At 39.3% G+C, this 19473-nt stretch overlaps 1 protein-coding gene across 2 annotated transcripts in view; it reads right to left on the bottom strand.

Moving 5' to 3' along the window:
* Window positions 1–19473, bottom strand: part of oxr1b (oxidation resistance 1b) — an 88449-nt gene that overhangs the window by 29996 nt on the left and 38980 nt on the right. For both annotated transcript variants that reach the window (XM_065286941.2, XM_065286931.2), the window contains exons 4-5: window positions 12907–12986; window positions 1008–1115 (exon numbers count right to left, since the gene is read on the bottom strand). In XM_065286941.2, coding sequence (XP_065143013.1) covers window positions 1008–1115; window positions 12907–12986 — 188 coding nt within the window. The remainder of the gene's footprint in view (window positions 1–1007; window positions 1116–12906; window positions 12987–19473) is intronic.

Consider the following 19473-nt stretch of genomic DNA (forward strand, 5'->3'; position numbering starts at 1 on the left):
TTTCGACGTGCTGACGAAATATGTAAGGTCGCGCTGGCTCGTCACACAGCCGGAGGAAGAAGAGAAGTTGTGGTTTAAAAGTGCATATATTTTTTTTTCTTGCCAAAAGCAAGATAAGACCCCTATGCCTCGTTTGAGATCATTTAGAGTCCTTTGAAACCGCAGTTTTAAACTGCATTAAAACTGTTAAGTGTTGGGGTCCATTAAAGTCCATTGAAATTAGAAAAATCCTGGAATGTTTTCCTCAAAAAACCTAATTTCTTCTCGACTGAACAAAGAAAGTTCATTTTGGATGACATGGTGGTGAGTAAATTATCTGGATTTTTTTAAAGACTAATCCTTTAAACCATCAAAAGAGGAGGTGTATGGTAAAAATGAAGAAAACAGTGATCTTTAATATTATCTATTGTACTAAATATTTTGGCAAAAAAGGTAAACCTCAGCATAAGATATCTGGAATTTATTTGAATATCAAAAAAGGAAAGAAAAACAAAAAGCTCACTTTGACCATTATTATCTGTTATTAATATTTGTTGATACTCTTTTGTGGAAATATTTTCTATACATTGTCCTCGGATATGTCAATATAAACTTTGCACGTGTGTAATTTTTTTGCCATGCCTTCTTAAATTCTTCTCAAAGCTAAGCTTTAGTTTATACTCCAATGCAACATGCACACAAAATGTTTAATTCATCTTTAATAAAATATGTAAATGAAGAGCAAATGTGTCAATCTTTCAAATTTGGACATCACATTTGGCCACTACTGTAAAGAGATTCAAATCCTTATGTAAAAGTCTGTTTGCAAACAATTATACATTTACAACAATACAATTTATATTAAATTATGTAAAGCCTCATCATTAAACTTTTTTTTAATGTTTTAATAAATTAACATTGCAAGTTGGGACAAATAAAATAGGCTGAGGGTGTAAACTAGAAAGAGTGAAATACATAAGAATCTGATCTAAAACAGAGACTGTCTATGTGAAAAGGCCATACGACACCTTGCCAGTAACCACAGCACGAGAGAAGAGCTTATTGAGCTGTACGAGCTCATTAGGGGTGGTGTCAAACTTCAGCGCAATGCTGTTGAGGGTGTCCCGTGACTCCACCTAGAGGTGAAACAAACAAAACAAACATTACATATTCTGGACTTTTGCAGGTTCAAAAGCCAGAACTCTAAATTATGACGTCTGCTTCCAGGCAGTAGGGTGGACTATACATTGGAAACTGAAATTAGCAAACCAAACCCCATGTAAAAAAACAACTAATGCATGTGCAACATTAAAAAATATAATGTTATGTATGTTATAGTCATTTTGTGATGCATGATAATGTAAAAGCATTTGTAGATCCATAGTATTTGTGCATAGTATTACTGTTCCATAGGATTTGCTTTTCCTACTATAGAAGTCAATAGGTACCATTAACTGTGCGCTTACAATCATTCAACAAAATATCTTCATTTGTGTTACAGGATTCAAACAACATTAGGATGAGAAAATCACGACAGAATTTTCATTTTTGGATAAAAAAGATCTCTAATGATTTCATTGTCATTGAGCAGTTTTGGCCTCAATGAATGCTATCAACACATAATATACGTTAATCAAATACGTTTACTTCAGATCCGTTTAATTACGACCTCATTCAGAAATAAAGATTTGTTGGCAGAATTCATTAAGAGTCTGATAAAAAAATGCTCATTTACAAAAACATGTCAGACGCACACGTTTTGCATCGGAGCTCTTCATATGTTAACTAAACTTTGAACACAATGAGTTAAATTCACATGGTCTTATTGTGGCTGTAGCCGGAGCAGCAATCTTGACCTAAGTCAATATCATAGACAGATTATTGTTTGCCTTGCAAACAGCATGAAAGCACTTTAATCTCTTAATGTTAAACATACAAAGTAAGCACAGGCTGAAATACTAAACTGCTTTGAGAAAAATATGATTATGAACAAAATGAAAGCTAGTACCTAGAATGCCACAAATTAAATACTTATTAAATAGTATTATTACAAATCATGCCAGTGTGTCATAATATTGGACAGTAGTGGGGCAAAACCACGTATAAATATCTCGCTGCACAGTAAGCCAATTTTAAATGAAAAACAATATTTTTCAATTTTTTAACATGTATTAAATCTAATTTTATACCACACATTCAGAGGAGTGTGTTTACTACAATAGCAAGTGAGGAAATAAACTCCTAGTGGCTGGTTGCAAAGATATGCCGAAGTTTTGAAAAAGGCCCAGGTAGCGGTCACCAGATCACCGGATCTTAGCGTCACCTGATCCAAAACATTGATTCTCATTGGGTATCACTTTCAGCTCAACAGCCTGACATAAATAATTAAGACCTATCTCACTGTCTTTCAATTCAATATCTTTTAGATAGACCCTTCATTGGGTGTCTACTGATCAGTCGTACCACACATATACTGTACACTAGCAGGTTTCCCGGACAGGGCTTAGTCGCAGACTAAAATGCATGTTTGAGCTGCCATAATTTACAAACACCTTGTACTGAAATATCTTAACATATATCAGTGCCAATGTTTAGTCTCAAGAAATATGCACACCAGTATTTTTTTAAGGTTAGTTTGTAAAAAACTATTAAAATAGATACAGATGTATATAAATACCAGACCATAACGTCTAGTGTAATTTTCCAGTTTCAAAGTTATCAACAGATATAAACTCGTATGAGATGCATGAATTTCCATTAAAGCTTTAGGATTAAAGTATCGTGTGTTGGATTGTCACGGCTGAAACCAGGTAAGACAAGACGATGAGGCAAGATGCGGATCCAAGTGCAGTTTATTCCAAAATAAAGTGAATATAAGGTAAAAACAAAAAACCATGGGAACACAAGGGACTGCGACATCTAACAACAAACCACCAACACAGAATGAACAAGCAGGGTATATATGAATGACCAAGACCAATGACAGAGCAGAAACAATCAGTAACTAGGACAACACACAAGGGGAGAAGCATGATCACAATGAATATCCATGGTTACAAACAAGGGGGCGGAGACACTAATTAACACAGGGAGCTACACTAGGAACAAGGGTATACATGCACACAAGTAAACACAGGTACACAGAGACATGAGTATAAATCAAAACACAAGTATCACAAAACACAGGGACACAGGGAACACGTTACATAGCCCCCCCTCTAAAGGGCGGCTTCCAGACGCCCACCAGAAAGAAAACCCCCCAAAGTACATAAGTCCAGGTGGGCGGTGGTAAGGAGGTGGACCCGGGGGAGGGATGGTGGGCCAAGGCCATGAAAGTCCAAGGGCCAGGGCGGAGCCGCGGGCGGAGGCAGGGACCACGGCGGAGCCGCGGGCGGAGGCAGGGACCACGGCGGAGCCGCGGGCGGAGGCAGGGACCACGGCGGAGCCGCGGGCGGAGGCAGGGACCAAGGCGGAGCCGCGGGCGGAGGCAGGGACCAAGGCGGAGCCGCGGGCGGAGGCAGGGACCAAGGCGGAGCCGCGGGCGGAGACAGGGACCAAGGCGGAGCCGCTGGCGGAGACAGGGACCAAGGCGGAGCCGCGGGCGGAGACAGGGACCAGGGCGGAGCCGCGGGCGGAGCAGGCAGCCAGGGCGAAGACTGGGACCAGGGTGGAGCCGCGGGCGGAGCAGGAACCCAGGGCGGAGCCGGCAGAGCGGGAACCCAGGGCGGAGCCGGCAGAGCGGGAACCCAGGGCGGAGCCGGCAGAGCGGGAACCCAGGGCGGAGCCGGCAGAGCGGGAACCCAGGGCGGAGCCGGCAGAGCGGGAACCCAGGGCGGAGCCGGCAGAGCGGGAACCCAGGGCGGAGCCGGCAGAGCGGGAACCCAGGGCGGAGCCGGCAGAGCGGGAACCCAGGGCGGAGCCGGCAGGGCCCAGAGAGGGACTGGATACCAGGGTGGTGCTGGTGGTATCGGAAACCTGGGCAGAAGAGAACAGAGAGAGGCCCTCTGGGCCTGGTTAGACAGGGCAGTGAGTTCACATATTGTCATCATGGACCAGGCAGTGAGGGCAAGGAGCTTGGGGACAGCCATCGTGGGATAGGCAGAGAGTTCTGTACTGGCCATAGTTCTGGTGAAAATAGAAAGTCTCTGGAGCTTCGGGGTGGCCACACTAGCTGACCAAAGAGGCACAAGGGACTCACTCGGCACAGATGACTCACTCGGCACAGATGACTCACTCGGCACAGATGACTCACTCGGCACAGATGACTCACTCGGCACAGGGGAATCAGATGATTCAGGGGACTCGGGGAACTCAGAGGACTCGGGAGATTCACTCGGCTCGGAGGACTCGGGAGATTCACTCGGCTCGGAGGACTCGGGAGATTCACTCGGCTCGGAGGACTCGGGAGATTCACTCGGCTCGGAGGACTCGGGAGATTCACTCGGCTCGGAGGACTCGGGAGATTCACTCGGCTCGGAGGACTCGGGAGATTCACTCGGCTCGGAGGACTCGGGAGATTCACTCGGCTCGGAGGACTCGGGAGATTCACTCGGCTCGGAGGACTCGGGAGATTCACTCGGCTCGGAGGACTCGGGAGATTCACTCGGCTCGGAGGACTCGGGAGATTCACTTGGCTCGGAGGACTCGGGAGATTCACTCGGCTCAGAGGGTTCAGATGACTCAATGGGTTCCTGGAAAGCATCATAGGAGACAGAAGAGCAGTACGCGGACCACACACTCCACAGAGCCATGCCAAATATGGAAATTACTGAGTGCAGAGAACATACCTCAGACTTAGAATGCACCACGGAGCTGGAAACCACAGGACGGGGCACCCCGGCCACCCGTACGGATACCAATGGTACATCCATCAGACTGGTGATTAAATGTCGAATTTTTGGCAGTGCTGGAGGGTTCATCAATGCAAGTTGGTGAAGTGGAGTGGGTGTGGCAGTCTTTTTGTGAGTTTGTTCGGGTATGGGAGCCATCTTGACAATGGGTGTAGGTGTTACTACTGCACCTTTAACAGCTGGAACAGTGATGATGGTGGCTTTGTGGAAAATCGGAGCTGGTATGGTTGTGGCAAACTCGAATACTGGGGCCGGATTAACAGCAGTGAACTGAGGCATGGAGTGGAATGTCGTGGCGGCCATATTGAGCACGGGCGCTGACTCAGAGGAAACAGGACTCAGGGAATTAGCTTCCGTGCTAACAGCGGATTGCTCGGCCTTGGGTCTCTTCCTCCGCCGCCGATAACGTGAGCAATGCGTTGGTTTCATGATGACTGGCTCGAGTGATGTTACAGTCTCCGCGGGTCTTTCGGCGGGGAACTCCCACAAATTCCATCGGCCACGGTTGTGCATGTAACTGACGAAGCCCCAGAAATCCAGTGTTTGCAACCCGTCCACCTCTTGCTGCGGCACGGGTTCATCGAGACATTCATTAAAATAATTTTTAAGTTCCGAGTCACTGAGGTCCAGGCCCAGCGAAAAAGACCAGAAAGTCCGGGCAAAACAGCGCACAGGTTTCCCCTGTTGCCGGAGGGAAGTCAGGTCGGCGATTGCGTTCCACCATTCTTCCTCCGTGGTGGGGGGTGAAACTTGCACTCGGATATCGCCGACACGGAGCATGAGGACACAGGGAACACACCAGGAAACTTGGAAAAACACAGGAACAAGGAATTGCTGCTGGATCCTGAGCGGTGGTTTGTTCTGTCACGGCTGAAACCAGGTAAGACAAGACGATGAGGCAAGATGCGGATCCAAGTGCAGTTTATTCCAAAATAAAGTGAATATAAGGTAAAAACAAAAAACCATGGGAACACAAGGGACTGCGACATCTAACAACAAACCACCAACACAGAATGAACAAGCAGGGTATATATGAATGACCAAGACCAATGACAGAGCAGAAACAATCAGTAACTAGGACAACACACAAGGGGAGAAGCATGATCACAATGAATATCCATGGTTACAAACAAGGGGGCGGAGACACTAATTAACACAGGGAGCTACACTAGGAACAAGGGTATACATGCACACAAGTAAACACAGGTACACAGAGACATGAGTATAAATCAAAACACAAGTATCACAAAACACAGGGACACAGGGAACACGTTACATGGATGGCAAGCACTTCCTCTCAGAACATTGATTGATTAAGGCCATCAATCACTGCGGTCACACGGCCACAAATCACTTTGATTGGTTAGTGTGGATGTGATGGTGTGCAATTACAGCGGGATAGTTTACAGTTTCACAACACGTACGATAAGAAAGAGAAAGGTGTGGAGGGAGAAATTTTACTCACAAACCACACTTCTGCTATATGCCTTCATGTCAGTTTCACAGCAGATTTATGGCGATTAGGGAACATCAAATATTGGCCAACATACAGTAGATCATGTTTGCTAAGATTGTAACCCAATGAACGTGCTACCCGTCCTGCACCAATTGCACTACAGTATCTGCTGAAGAGAGCGAGCAAACAGAATGGCTTAAAAATTTATTAATGTGTTAGTAAAGGCTGAAATTAACAAACTTAGATTATTCAAGTTTTTGTTTCTATAATACATTGAAAATCACGTGGGGTCAGGACCTACCAAACCATAGGGTTGTTCCCCTCAAATATACTATTAAAACCACTTTTATTGTAAATAAAATATATACTTATTATTACTTACTATATATTATTATACTAAATAATTGTGCTAGTAGTAAAACACTGTCAAAAATAAAGGTACAAACTACATTTTTGTACCTTTACAGGTATATTAAACAATACAATGTTGTACCTTTTGGGGAACCTTACTATACCCAAAGGATCTATTGTGTACTTTTGTTTAAGGTACAGTTCATGTACCCCTAAAATTTAACTGGTACAAAATTGTTCTTTAAAGGTGACATAGAATGATTGAACGGGTATTTATCCTTGTTCTGTGATGTGACATATAGACAAAAACTTTTTAGTTTGGTCTGTAATGCTTTAGAAGCTTCCTAAAATCCTCTCTCAGATAGCTCTTTTAGGGTGGGGGATTTTAAACAAGTGGTTTTGCACCTATTTGGCTCCCCCTACTGGCTTAACTTGCAATCTCATTACTGATTGGCTGACTTTGCTGCCACTCAAAAAATGTAGCCAATTATTTTAAAGTGGAGGGGCAGGGAGATGCCTGTGTCATAAGCATCAGTTTTTCAGATTGGGCCGTTTTCTGGCTGACATTTCTAAAAGAGGAATTTCTACACTGTAAAAAACAACCTATAGAATTTACTCAAAAAAATTGTTGTAACAATTTGCACTCACTTTGTTTGAGTAAATTATATCCTATATATTTGATTAAAAAGTACCTAAATTTAATTACTATGATAAAGTAAAAAAAATTAGGTAAGGTCTACCTATTTTTTTCATAACTAATTACTTATAAAAAAATGAATAACATTAACCCTATTGGTATTAAGGCACAGATCTATTAAATTATTATTAATAATGATAAGCCATTAAGAAACATTACATATTACTTATTCAGAGAGGGTTGAATAAGAAAATAGTCATGCACAAGATTGCATAAATTGCTTGCTTTATTGACCAAATAACATTCTGTAAACATTTAAAACTAATTATTGGACGTATAATAACCCCAATACATTTCAAGTGAAATACAACATATCATAGTTTTACATAAAGCTTCTTGAACATATTATTTCATAAAACAAAATAAACCAAGGCTTCATGAGATGTTAAAAACCATTAAAAGCAAGATTCCTAAATACTGTTCTTCACGTTATCATTAGAAAATTAAAGAAGACAATAATATGAGAGGAAAAACTGATCTCATTTACCTCAGTAGACTAGCATGCTATATCGATACAAACAAACATTTCAACTTCATTTAAAACTTATTAAGTGCAAAAATACAACTTCATATTATGCTATAACCAGGGGCGGACTGGCCATCTGGCAAACCGGGCAGTTTCCCGGTGGGCCGACGTACTTTTTGGGCCGATACATCTCATACTATATTTGTCTGAGCAGCCCAGTTAGCGTCTTTTTTTTCTAGACAGACCGGCCCACTGACATTTAAGCAGCAGCCCATTGGTTCTTTTTTTTAAACGACATGAAGCTGGCCCAATGACTGACCAGCACAGTCATCATCCTTTCTTTTCCTAGATAGACCGGCCCACTCACATTTAAGCAGCAGCCCATTGGTTATTTTTTTTGAATGACATTAAGCTGGCCCAATCACCGCTTTGGTCTCTGTGCAAGTGAGCGTGCATCGTCGGTCAGTTCACGTGTCAAAACAGAGAGAGAGAGAGAAAAAACGCAAGGGAGGCGCAGAAAAACTGCGCGACAAAAAGAAGCAGGCTCTTCAGGCAGACGCTGCATAATGTGTTAAAAAACACAAATGTTTTCTGCGGCAGCAGGACCTTCAACTCGCGTCGCTGGTGATGATGATGGTGGCGGCGGTGGCACTGTCAGCACCAGCACGCAAAGTGTCAGTGAGCAGAGGGAGAGAGACGAGGGAGAAGTGAGTGTAGTGACTGCGGTAACTGCTTTCAAAACACAAGTTTAGATACCCCTTGATAAAACTGAGTCAAAAACACAAAATATAGTGATAAAGCTGCAATAAAATAATTGCACTCTTTGCTCTGTCGCTACGAGTGTATCTGATTCGTAGATTTTTCGTTGATTGTCTGTTTCAAAACGTATGATTTCTCTTCAAGCAAAATCAAACAATCCAGGAGATCTGCTTACAGAAAAATATATGTTTATTGTATAACAACACACTTGACAGATAATGTTAAAAATCTATATTACTGTAATCACACTAGTTTAGTTCAGTGAATGTAGTGAATACTTTCCTGTAAGTACTGCAAGTAATAATCAGTTTTCAATATTAACGTAAGCAGCACTTGTATTTTGTAAAAAGTCAGCAATCCAATGGCAAATTTTGCCAATTGCATGAAGCTTGTTTTAGGATTCATAAGTGTGGATTATACAATTTTATTGCATTAATAAATAACACGTTCTAGAAGTGTTTGTTGTGTCAACTCTCACTCTTTTCTACCTGCTATTAATTGGGTTTAGTGCTTTTGTGGAAGTGGAGTTACTATTGCTATACATATTTAAAGGCGTGCAAAGATGGGTGGTATTTGTAATTCTACACTGCAAAAAATGATTTTCAAGAAAAAAAATCTTGTTTTCAGTAAAAATATCTAAACATTCAAAAATTAAGATGGTTTTTCTTGATGAACAAAACGACCCAAGAAAATAAGTCTTTAGATAAGTTTTAGAAAATAAGTTTTTAGACCAAAAATTTTAAATTTAAGTGATTTTGTGCATAAAAAAGCAAAAAAAAAAAAAATCTGCCAATCGGGTATGCAAATTTTTCTTGCATTTAGTGTTTAAAAAAAAATTTCAAGAAATTTTTGCTTACCCCATTGGTAGATTTTTTTGCTTGTTTTATGCACAAAATCACTTAAATTAGATATTTTTGGTCTAAAAACTAGACTTATTTTCTTGGGTCGTTTTGTTCATCAAGAAAAAGCATCTTAATTTTTGAATTTTTAGATATTTTTACTGAAAACAAGACAAAAATACTAAGAAAATGTTTTCTTGAAAATCATTTTTTGCAGTGTATGTAGTGTGGGCCGGTTTGGGCCAAAATGCCAGGGCCGAATTTTTGTCCCAGTCCAGCCCTGGCTATAACTCACAGTACACGTGCATAAAACATTGAACACTAACAAGAAGTACTTACATTCAATTTTAAGTGATTCAACTTCATATACAAGTCTCATATATAACATATGAACTCCGAAATACTTTTTTGAACAGACATTAAAAAGCGAAAGGCAACGTTAAGTAGGCTATATATCCGTAAATGATAATAATAATAATAATAATAAAATGGCTTCATAAATGGATCCCTTCTAAAACAAAACTCAATATATTAACAGATAAATGCAAGAAAACTTTTACAGTAATTATCTAGCATCGACAGCTTTACCGTTGTTTGTTTGTCTGCTCGACGCCCTCCCGTCTGTATCGTACATCAACCGTCCGCTGCTCTCTCTCGTCACGTGGCTTGCTCAAGTTCAACCACTCATATTGAGCAGCTCCGCTGTTCACGAGATTCAGACATGTAAATAATAATAATGGAAGTTAATATTTTAATCATAAATATGGATATTTATTCGTATTCGCAGGTGCAAGAACTGGGCGATGTTTCATTCAAAGCTAACCTGACTGACATATTCTAACAATCTGTCAACAACAGAGACAGAGAAGCACGCAAATGACTAAACTTCTGGTAGATTTTACAGTTAACCAACTTAACATTTCCATTCATGATGATATCAACAAGTTAAATAAAAACTTACCTGTCAACAAACCGCAGTTCTCCCGCCGATATGATATGAAAAAATGGTGACTCGAGTCCCGCCTGGATGTTGATTCATGCGCACTTTGCGGTGCTAAGGCCAATATTTTGGGGTATATGTTACTTATTTTTTTAGTATTGCAGTTATTACTGTTAAAAATTGGATAGTGAAGGTAGAATATACCCATTATTTTTTATTTTACTTGCTAGCTTATATACTTAATTAAATTATAACTAATTTTCATGGGTTAAATTTAACACCCTCCAGAGTAATTTTTTACAGTGTATGAGACTGAGATGTTTAGCATGTCTAGCACTTTTTGTATGCTCGTGAATGCGGGTAGACTACCATTATTCAACAAAGACAAGGTAAAAATTGTTTTTCATTCTCTGTCCCCTTTAAGCTACACAATAGCCCCTTAGAGTATAATATTGTACTTCAAAAGGTACAACAGTTCAATCTGTTGTATACCCATAAAGGTACAAAAATGAACCTTTGAGGTAGCAGCCCAGTGGCAGAAAAAGTACCGTTTTGAATCTTTTTGTACATTATTTTCTGACAGTGAATTTTTCCGACAAATGCAAATGGAGCAACATGTGTTAAATGCATCTCCCCATAACTTACCTTACCAAATAAAAAAATAATAAAAAGGTAAACAAATGAAGAGTTTGGTTCCAAAACGCAATAAACGCCATTTAAAAAAAAAATAGTTAACGCCAAAATCAGTATTGTCTGGTTAGTATTAAAAAGTAAATTCTTAATTTTACACAAAATTCAATATCTGCTGTGTTATTCTGTTATCTTTTCTCTCTTTTTTCCAAAACACGATATACGCCAGTCCTCCTTCTCTGCAGAATGCAATAAATCCGCTTAACCAATCACAGCGCACCATTCCACGCATTGTAAACAACAATGACGGCGCTTTGGATACACATGGAATCTTAATTTTCCTCATCTACCTTGTACTTCATGATCAACAAACAAACAAACAAAAACAAAATAATACTTTAGTTTGCATTAATAAATCTGTGGTGTTTTTCTGTGGCGGAGAAGAAACGTAAGCCATCAAAATCGAATAATTTACATAAGATGCACTCAGGCGAAGGAAAAATGTCGGCTGTTGCTTGTTCTCACACGACTGCATCAAGCTTCTGTCATGCTTACACATTGACCCCAGTGGATCTTATGATAAACTTTCCATTATTTTACTCAAAGTCAATGAAAATCGATCAGGACCAAAACATTTTACAGCTGATCGACGACGACAACGTGCCGAGGATGACAGCAGCAATGACAGTGTTCTTAATATAACTAAGTAAGTGTTTTGATTAATGCAATTAATGTTTTTTTTTTTTTAGTCAGTGTATACCACTAGTCAACTAAATGAATATAACATGGCAAAGATGAATGCACATTTATATATTGAATCAATAGATTTATAGCTTTAAAAAAAAACTTTTATGGATTTATTGCATTTTGCGTACAAATAATAAGTTTTTATAATAAATCTTTGAAAATCAAATTATAGATTTGAATTTTTAATGTTATTATAATCTAAAGATGCTAGTTTGAAAAAGTTTGTAACAGAAAATAGTGTTTTCATCTTGTCACTTTCCTGGTATAAAAAACAAATTTTTACTCAAATCAGTTAAAATGGGTTTATTGCGTTTTGGAACCAAACACTTCAAATACTGTTTTAATCAAATAAATCTGATGTGGATATTTTCTATTATTTTCATATAATATTTTCTAATTTTAGTATCAAAGTAAGAATGATGAATGGTTTAATACCACCTAGAATTTGAATAAACATAACCTTTAATTCCTAATCACAACTTGAATCCATCTGGATATTCATTTAAAACTCTAATGTATTATACTCAACATATTGAAGTCATTATAACAGAGTAGTTGATTTAAGGATTAATTTTTAAATGCTGAAATGTATTGAAAAAAGGCCTTAATAAACTGTCCTCTGATGGTGCTGACGTGCTATGTAAACAAAGACTCAAGTTCAAATTCAAGGTTTATCTATAAGGTAGCAGGTTGACTGAATCACAAGACCTCCTTATCCCTCAGGCATCGTTGCCTTTCACTTTCTCTCTCCCAGCATCACCAGCAACGCCACTGTTACCATGGAGAAAGTCAGCACCTGATTTGAGGTCATCTCAAGAACACGTGGAAAAGCTCTCTGTCTGTCTCTCTCTAATTCTTTATCAAATCGATAAAGAGGATAAAAGTGGGAGGATGGTTTATTTCTGAGATCAGAAATACGATGTCCTGATACCCTGCATGACAGTCATTTTATTATGCATGTTTTATTCTAAAGACAGCATGATAAACAGCAATTTAAAGTCTAGCATCACATAACATCAGCACCGTAAATCATATTCAATGTGTACATTGTTCATATATCCATCCCAAACATAATTACATGCATGCGGTTATGTGTACACACATTCATCTTGAGCTAAGCACACACACACAGATGGACCGGATCAGTATGTAAACAGAAGCACCTGGACCAGACAGAAAACCTAATACTCACCACGTACTCCATGGTGCCTTTGGGCCTCTGAAAGGATATCCGCCGAACATCTTTTAGCGTGTTTTTTTTCTGACCGGTGTCTGAAAGTAAACGAGGGACAGAGCGTGTTACGCTAGTCATGGTCCTTCTCTCTCTTCTCATTCTTTATGCACTCTACATAGTCTGTTCCCCCCACCCCTTGTGTTTGTTCGTCCGTTAGCACCGGCCATGGAGAAAGAGAGAGAGTGAGAGAGAGACAGAAAGAAGGAGAGAGTCTGCAGCCCAGTCTGCGTGTCAGTCCACTGGTCGGCTCATGTGGGAGTGGCTTCATCGTGTGCCTTGATTCAGCCGGTCTATTGAGACATCAGCACTGAATCCCAGTGATCACAGAATGCAATTAAAACATGTTTGTCTGTTCATGTTAGGTGTTAATGCATTTGCTAGTGTTAACAAATAAAACCTTATTGTAAAGTGTTACCTTTTAAAGAATATATAGTAGCAATGCTAACTGTAAAAAAATTATATTAATAGTCCTATTAAAGAGATATTTTACAGAAAAATTTACATTTTGTAATCATTTACTCACCCTCAAGTCATTCCAAACTTAAATTTATTTGTTCTGCTGAATATAAAGGAAGATATTAAGATAAATGTTTGTAACCACGCAGATCTAGGGCACCATTGATTTCCAAAGTAAAATAATACTATGGAAGTGAATGGTGCCCCAGATCTGTTTGGTTAATAGCATTGTTCAAAATATCTTCATTTGTGTGGAGTTGAACAAAAACATGTATACAGGTGTGGAACAACTTAAAGGAATAGTCTACTCATTTTCAATATTAAAATATGTTATTACCTTAACTAAGAACTGTTGAATCATCCCTCTATCATCTGTGTGTGTGCACGTAAGCGCTGGAGCGCGCTGCGACGCTACGATAGCATTTAGCTTAGCCCCATTCATTCAATGCTGCCATTTAGAGATAAAGTTAGAAGTGACCAAACACATAAACGTTTTTCCTATTTAAGACGAGTAGTTATACGAGCAAGTTTAGTGGTACAAAATAAAACGTAGCACTTTTCTAAGCAGATTTAAAAGAGTAACTATATTTTATGGCGTAATAGCACTTTTGGGAGTACTTCGACTCGCCTAAAAAGTCCGCTCCCCTTCTCACTCTCATAATGGGAGAGGGAGGGTGTTACTGCGCCAAGTCGAAGTACTCCCAAAAGTGCTATTACGCCATAAAATATAGTTACTCTTTTAAATCCGCTTAGAAAAGCGCTATGTTTTATTTTGTACCACCAAACTTGCTCGTATAACTACTCGTCTTAAATAGGAAAAACGTTGATGTGTTTGGTCACTTCTAACTTTATCTCTAAATGGTACCATTGAATGAATGGGGCTAAGCTAAATGCTATTCGGTGAACTGTCCAAAATACTGACGCAAAAACAAATTTTCATGAAAAGTATATTAAACTAAGTTACTGTATAAACTAAAATTAATTCTGATGATCAAAAACTTACACTTGAAGAAAACATTTTTTTTTCTCAAAGTTTTAGGGTTGCAGGTCCATGGGATACATTTTATATTTAGATACACATATACAGATATCCTTTGGGGCAGTTTCCCGGACAGGGCTTATCCAAGTCCCAGGCTGTAATGCATTTGAGCTGCCTTAATTTAAAGGAAAACACCACAGTTTTTTAATATTTCACTATGATCTTACCTCAACTTAGATGAATTAATACATACCTATCTTTTTTCAATGCATGCACTTAATCTTTGTACAGCGCGTTGTGAATGTGTTAGCATTTAGCCTAGCCCCATTCATTCCTATGGCTCCAAATGAAAGTTTTATTTTGTGCCACCATACTTACTTGTGTAACTACTCATGTAACAGTCTTTAAATAGAAAAAACGTTGACGTGTTTGGTGGCTTCTAAATTCATCCCTGTTTGGAGCCAAAGGAATGAATGGCGCTAGGCTAAATGCTAACACATTCACAAGGTGCTATACAAAGATTAAGTGCATGCATTGAAAAAATATAGGTATGTATTAATTCGTCTAAGTTGAGGTAAGAACATAGTAAAATATTGAAAAACAGTGCTGTTTTCCTTTAAAAACATCTTGCATTGACATCTTAACATAAATCAGGGTCATTGTTTTGTCTCAAGATGCACACCAGTATTGTTTTGGTAAAGTACGTTTGTATACACTTCTAAAAAGTCCTAATATAAGTTTAGTAAGGGCTAGTCCTAGATCTTAGTCTAAACCCTCTCCAGAAATTGACTCATTGGGCCCTATCTTGCACCCAGCGCAATTGACTTTGTCAGTGACGCATGTATCATTCGTATTTTGAACCGGCGCACAGCGGGTTTTTCCCTCCACAGACGCACGTCAGCAAACTAGGGAATGAACTTGCGCTCCCTGGGCGTTTCAGCGCAAAAAAAGAGGCGTGTTCCGGCGCAAACCATCCCTGATGCTATTTTCCAGTTTCAAAAAACAATTGCGCCACTGACCAACACCGCGTTGTGCGTCGTTCATTATGCTATTTTAAGGGCGCATGCTTGACCATAATGTATAGCGTGCACAACGCGCATACACTTTGCATCTAATCTACACAGATGTAACAGTTATTTTTGCAAATCATAAATTGTTACACTTAAAAATATTAAAAAATATTAATACACGAGATATGTGAAGCATCGGAACTCATTGAATAGCATTGTTAATCAGGGAAGCAAGATTATTGGTTTTAAGCAGACTGGGTTATCAGACAGTTTTGAGCGGTTTGTTTTACAGAAAGCTAAAACTATCATTCAAGATCAAACTCATCCGCTGTTCCACGAGTTCAAAATGCTTCCGTCTGGGTTATGTTACAGTATGCCTAAAATTAAGAGTAACCGGTATGGATTTTCTTTTATTCCTATTGCAGTTAGATTTTTAAACTTGTGAGATTGATGTGTGTATTGTTTATGTATTGTTTTAAGTAGGATGGTGTGTGTGATGCTTACGAATTTTTATGTTGCATAAAAAATTGCCCTCTGGGCTTATAATAAACTTGAACCTTGAACCTTGAAGGGGAATCATAGTGGTGAGCATTGTGCTGATAGTTTTTATTTATTGTGTGGCTGCGTTAAAAAATTCTCATGCAAATAACGATTAAAATATTTTCATAAGTTTGTTGTGTGGCTGTATTACGTTTGTTTTATGTAAATAATAATTAAAATGTTTTCATAAGAAACCTTAATGTATATGAACTTGATTTGTAAGAGTACTTTGGGGTTGGACCTTGCTTGCGTTTCTTGGGTCCGATTTCAAAGCCCCCAAACCCTTTCAGCGGTGAGGGTGGACGCAGCGATGTCCTCTGCTGGCCTCTGTGTAGAGGCAGATCCACCTCCCGTTACACGGCGTGCCCGATTAATGCTGGCGCAACGATGGGGATGCCAGCTGATGAGACAATTGTGGCTATTTCCTCTCACGCCTGTTTAACCTACGCTGATTTGGGCGGGTTTCTCCCATCCCCACACAAAACAACTTCTCTATCTTTGACTTCTATTACAAGAACGTCGGTCTCCTCGGCTGTAAACCGCTCCTGGCGTGCGCCTGGTAAATCCGTCATAATAATAGCAACCCACCATGGAACTTGCGCCCTTGCGTTTAAAGGGAATGTTGGGTAGCGTTCTGATTGGTTTATTTGACGTTACGCCCAAACCACACCTATGAATAATGAACCTACTTCAGACCAGCCTCTTATTGATTTGCGCCCGGCGCATGAGTTATTTCTCACGCCGGGAAAATAGCAACAGCGCCCAAGATCCGCCCACAAACTCACTTGCGCGTTGCGCTTCGCACTTGCGTTTCGGATCGTTAAAATAGGGCCCCTAGTGTTTTAAATGTGATAAAAAGACAACTTTTGGTGTATCATTTTGCTGGATATAAATGAAGCACACAAAAATTCAAAAAAGCCATTCAAGAACAAGAAAGAGCAATTCAAAGCTAGTAAACCGTTTTGAGAAGTTATTTAGAGATGCCACCTTAAACAATACAATAAGAATGTACAATATACAGCTTATCATTTTCAGAATAAACTATTATACCAAACACTTACACCATTAGGAACAACACAATAAATAGTCTAGCCAGGGGTGCCCAAAGGGCCGGTGTCCTGGAGAATCTAGCTCCAAACCCTAATCAAACCCCTTTAAAGTAGCAAGCATACTAGAAACTTTCAGGCAGATGTGCTGAGGCAAGTTTAAAATAAACTTAGCATGATACCAGTCCTCTAAGGACAGAGTTAGGGCACCCCTGGTGTAGACCACCCCACACTTCCACATCATTAAAACGTTTTATACGTTCTGTGAATAATAACGGTACCAAAACATGGAGTGAATTTTGTAGTAGTTCACAAATCTGAACTAATTTGGCATGAGATCATCCAGACTTCCTGTTGTATCTGCTCAGGACAAGTCACTGCTCTTATTGTCTTGGCACCATTGGCCATTAATGGTTATTTTTAGGAGGCTCCCAGTAGTGGCGGAAACGTCCCTCTGACTGATGCCCGTGAACAGATGTCCTTCACAGACGCTCACCAACACGGGTGAATGGTCTTTGGGTGAGAATAGAAAATGTTGGATTGGCATGGACTTCCTGTAGTTATTGTTTCATATCCAATCAAATGGAGCAGATAATCAGTGTATTGGAATTCACTTGAACAGTACAAACCGGTTAGTTAAGACTAAATTTAATTTGAAATTAAAGGTAGAATACGGTAATACACAATAATTGGTTGTCTATGTTAAAATTACTATATGCATCAGTTAAAATGAACAATACACAACACCAACTAGGGTAGGATGAGTATAATATGACATTTATAGGCTACTAATTCAAAGACTATCAAAGGAGTGAAGATCATTCAGACCGCCCAGTCACGCCATATAAAGATAAAAGAAAGTTAGAGTGCCCTTTAAAGTCATTTTCACTCACGGTAAACTGACATAAAGACACCCGAACTGTTTGAAATGCCAGCTGCACACTTCACAAGAAATTAAACACCAGGGACTGCGTCAAACTACCTGTACAAGGAGGGTTGGAGATGCAGAGGTTCAACGATTATATTATCTTGCCACATAGAGACCAATTTATACTTCACTGTCCCATTTGTCCCATAAATGTGACATCATAATGAAACTGCAAATGCCAACAGCATACGCATTAAAGGAGCCATGTCATGGAAATTTGACTTTCTCTTGCTCTTTTGTATGTACTAGCTAGAAAACATCATGTGCACATTAACTTCCTTTAAAGTTAATAGCAAAGTTAGTTTAAATTTAATTAAATTAATGATGTGATGGCCCACATTGAAAGGACAACTCTATATAGTATTCTGCAACTTGGCACACCTGGATGAGGATAGTCAATCAAAACAGAGATAATTTACATACAGTCGTAAAGTAAACGAGACTTGCAAGCCGTTTTTCTAGAGATTGGATGGAAGAAGGATAGGGCTATCAAGTTTAGGACGGTCGCATCTTAAGATGTCTATATCTCACAGATGTACTGTATGGCTATATGAGCAAAGAGTTACAGCATCTGTTCCCTTGCAGTGGAGACAAAAATGAGGAGGGCTGGAATGTGGTAAGGTCAGCGATGAGAAACACAAGCTCAGCAGTCTTGTGTCTCCTGCCATCAGCTGTCACATTACGGGGAAGTGAGGAAGCTGCTGGAATCATTACCTGGATTTATAATCCGCTGTCAGTCACATGTCTGTCACTCCGAGAAATGTGCAAATCTTTTCACATTCGAGTGGCTTCAGGGGTTTTAAATTGGGGTAGAAGCGGAGATTGATTTTCGCTGAAAGTAAAGTGCTGTTTGAATGCATTAGTACATCAACAATTTGGACTTTATTCTAAGTGGACTTTTTTATTAGTGGTACTTGCTATGTGACCAGAATAGAAAACCAGGGTGAGCTCTTGGCAGTAAGCAACCATCTAGTAATGCCGTAGCAACCACACACACAATGTCAAAATAACACTTTAAGAATTGCATTGCAAACCCCCTGGTGATCATTCACAAGACTATAGCAACTACATAACAACATGCTAAAAATACAATTGGAACATGTAGGGGTCGGTAGCATCAATTGTGCAAAAGTTATAACTACTAATATACTTTTTGGGTTGCACCATTAAATATAAATGTGTGTTGGCAGTGTGTGAACAAAACAACCCTACAACAAAAATAATACACCCTGTCCTTTTTTTAAAACATCCCCATTAAAACAAAGCAGTCTCATTAGACAAACTAAATATTTACAGAAGCCTTGGATCAAGAGTAATGGTTGGAATAAAATAGCAGACTGACTGAACTAAATCAATAAGATCTTGTTTACTCAACAGACTTCATATATGATAATGTTGACATTTATATTCGTTTACATTTTTAAGAGAGAGAACATTGTGAATAAATTAAAGCACATCTCTGTGTGCATGTTAAATAATATCAGTAACACGTCATTTATTAGGTTTTTTGTACAGTTTCTAAGATAAAATATCCCTTTAGTTTTACTTGCATCAATATACTTATAG

This window comes from Paramisgurnus dabryanus, chromosome 19, assembly GCF_030506205.2.
Source record: "Paramisgurnus dabryanus chromosome 19, PD_genome_1.1, whole genome shotgun sequence".
In the NCBI taxonomy this organism is placed as follows: domain Eukaryota; kingdom Metazoa; phylum Chordata; class Actinopteri; order Cypriniformes; family Cobitidae; genus Paramisgurnus; species Paramisgurnus dabryanus.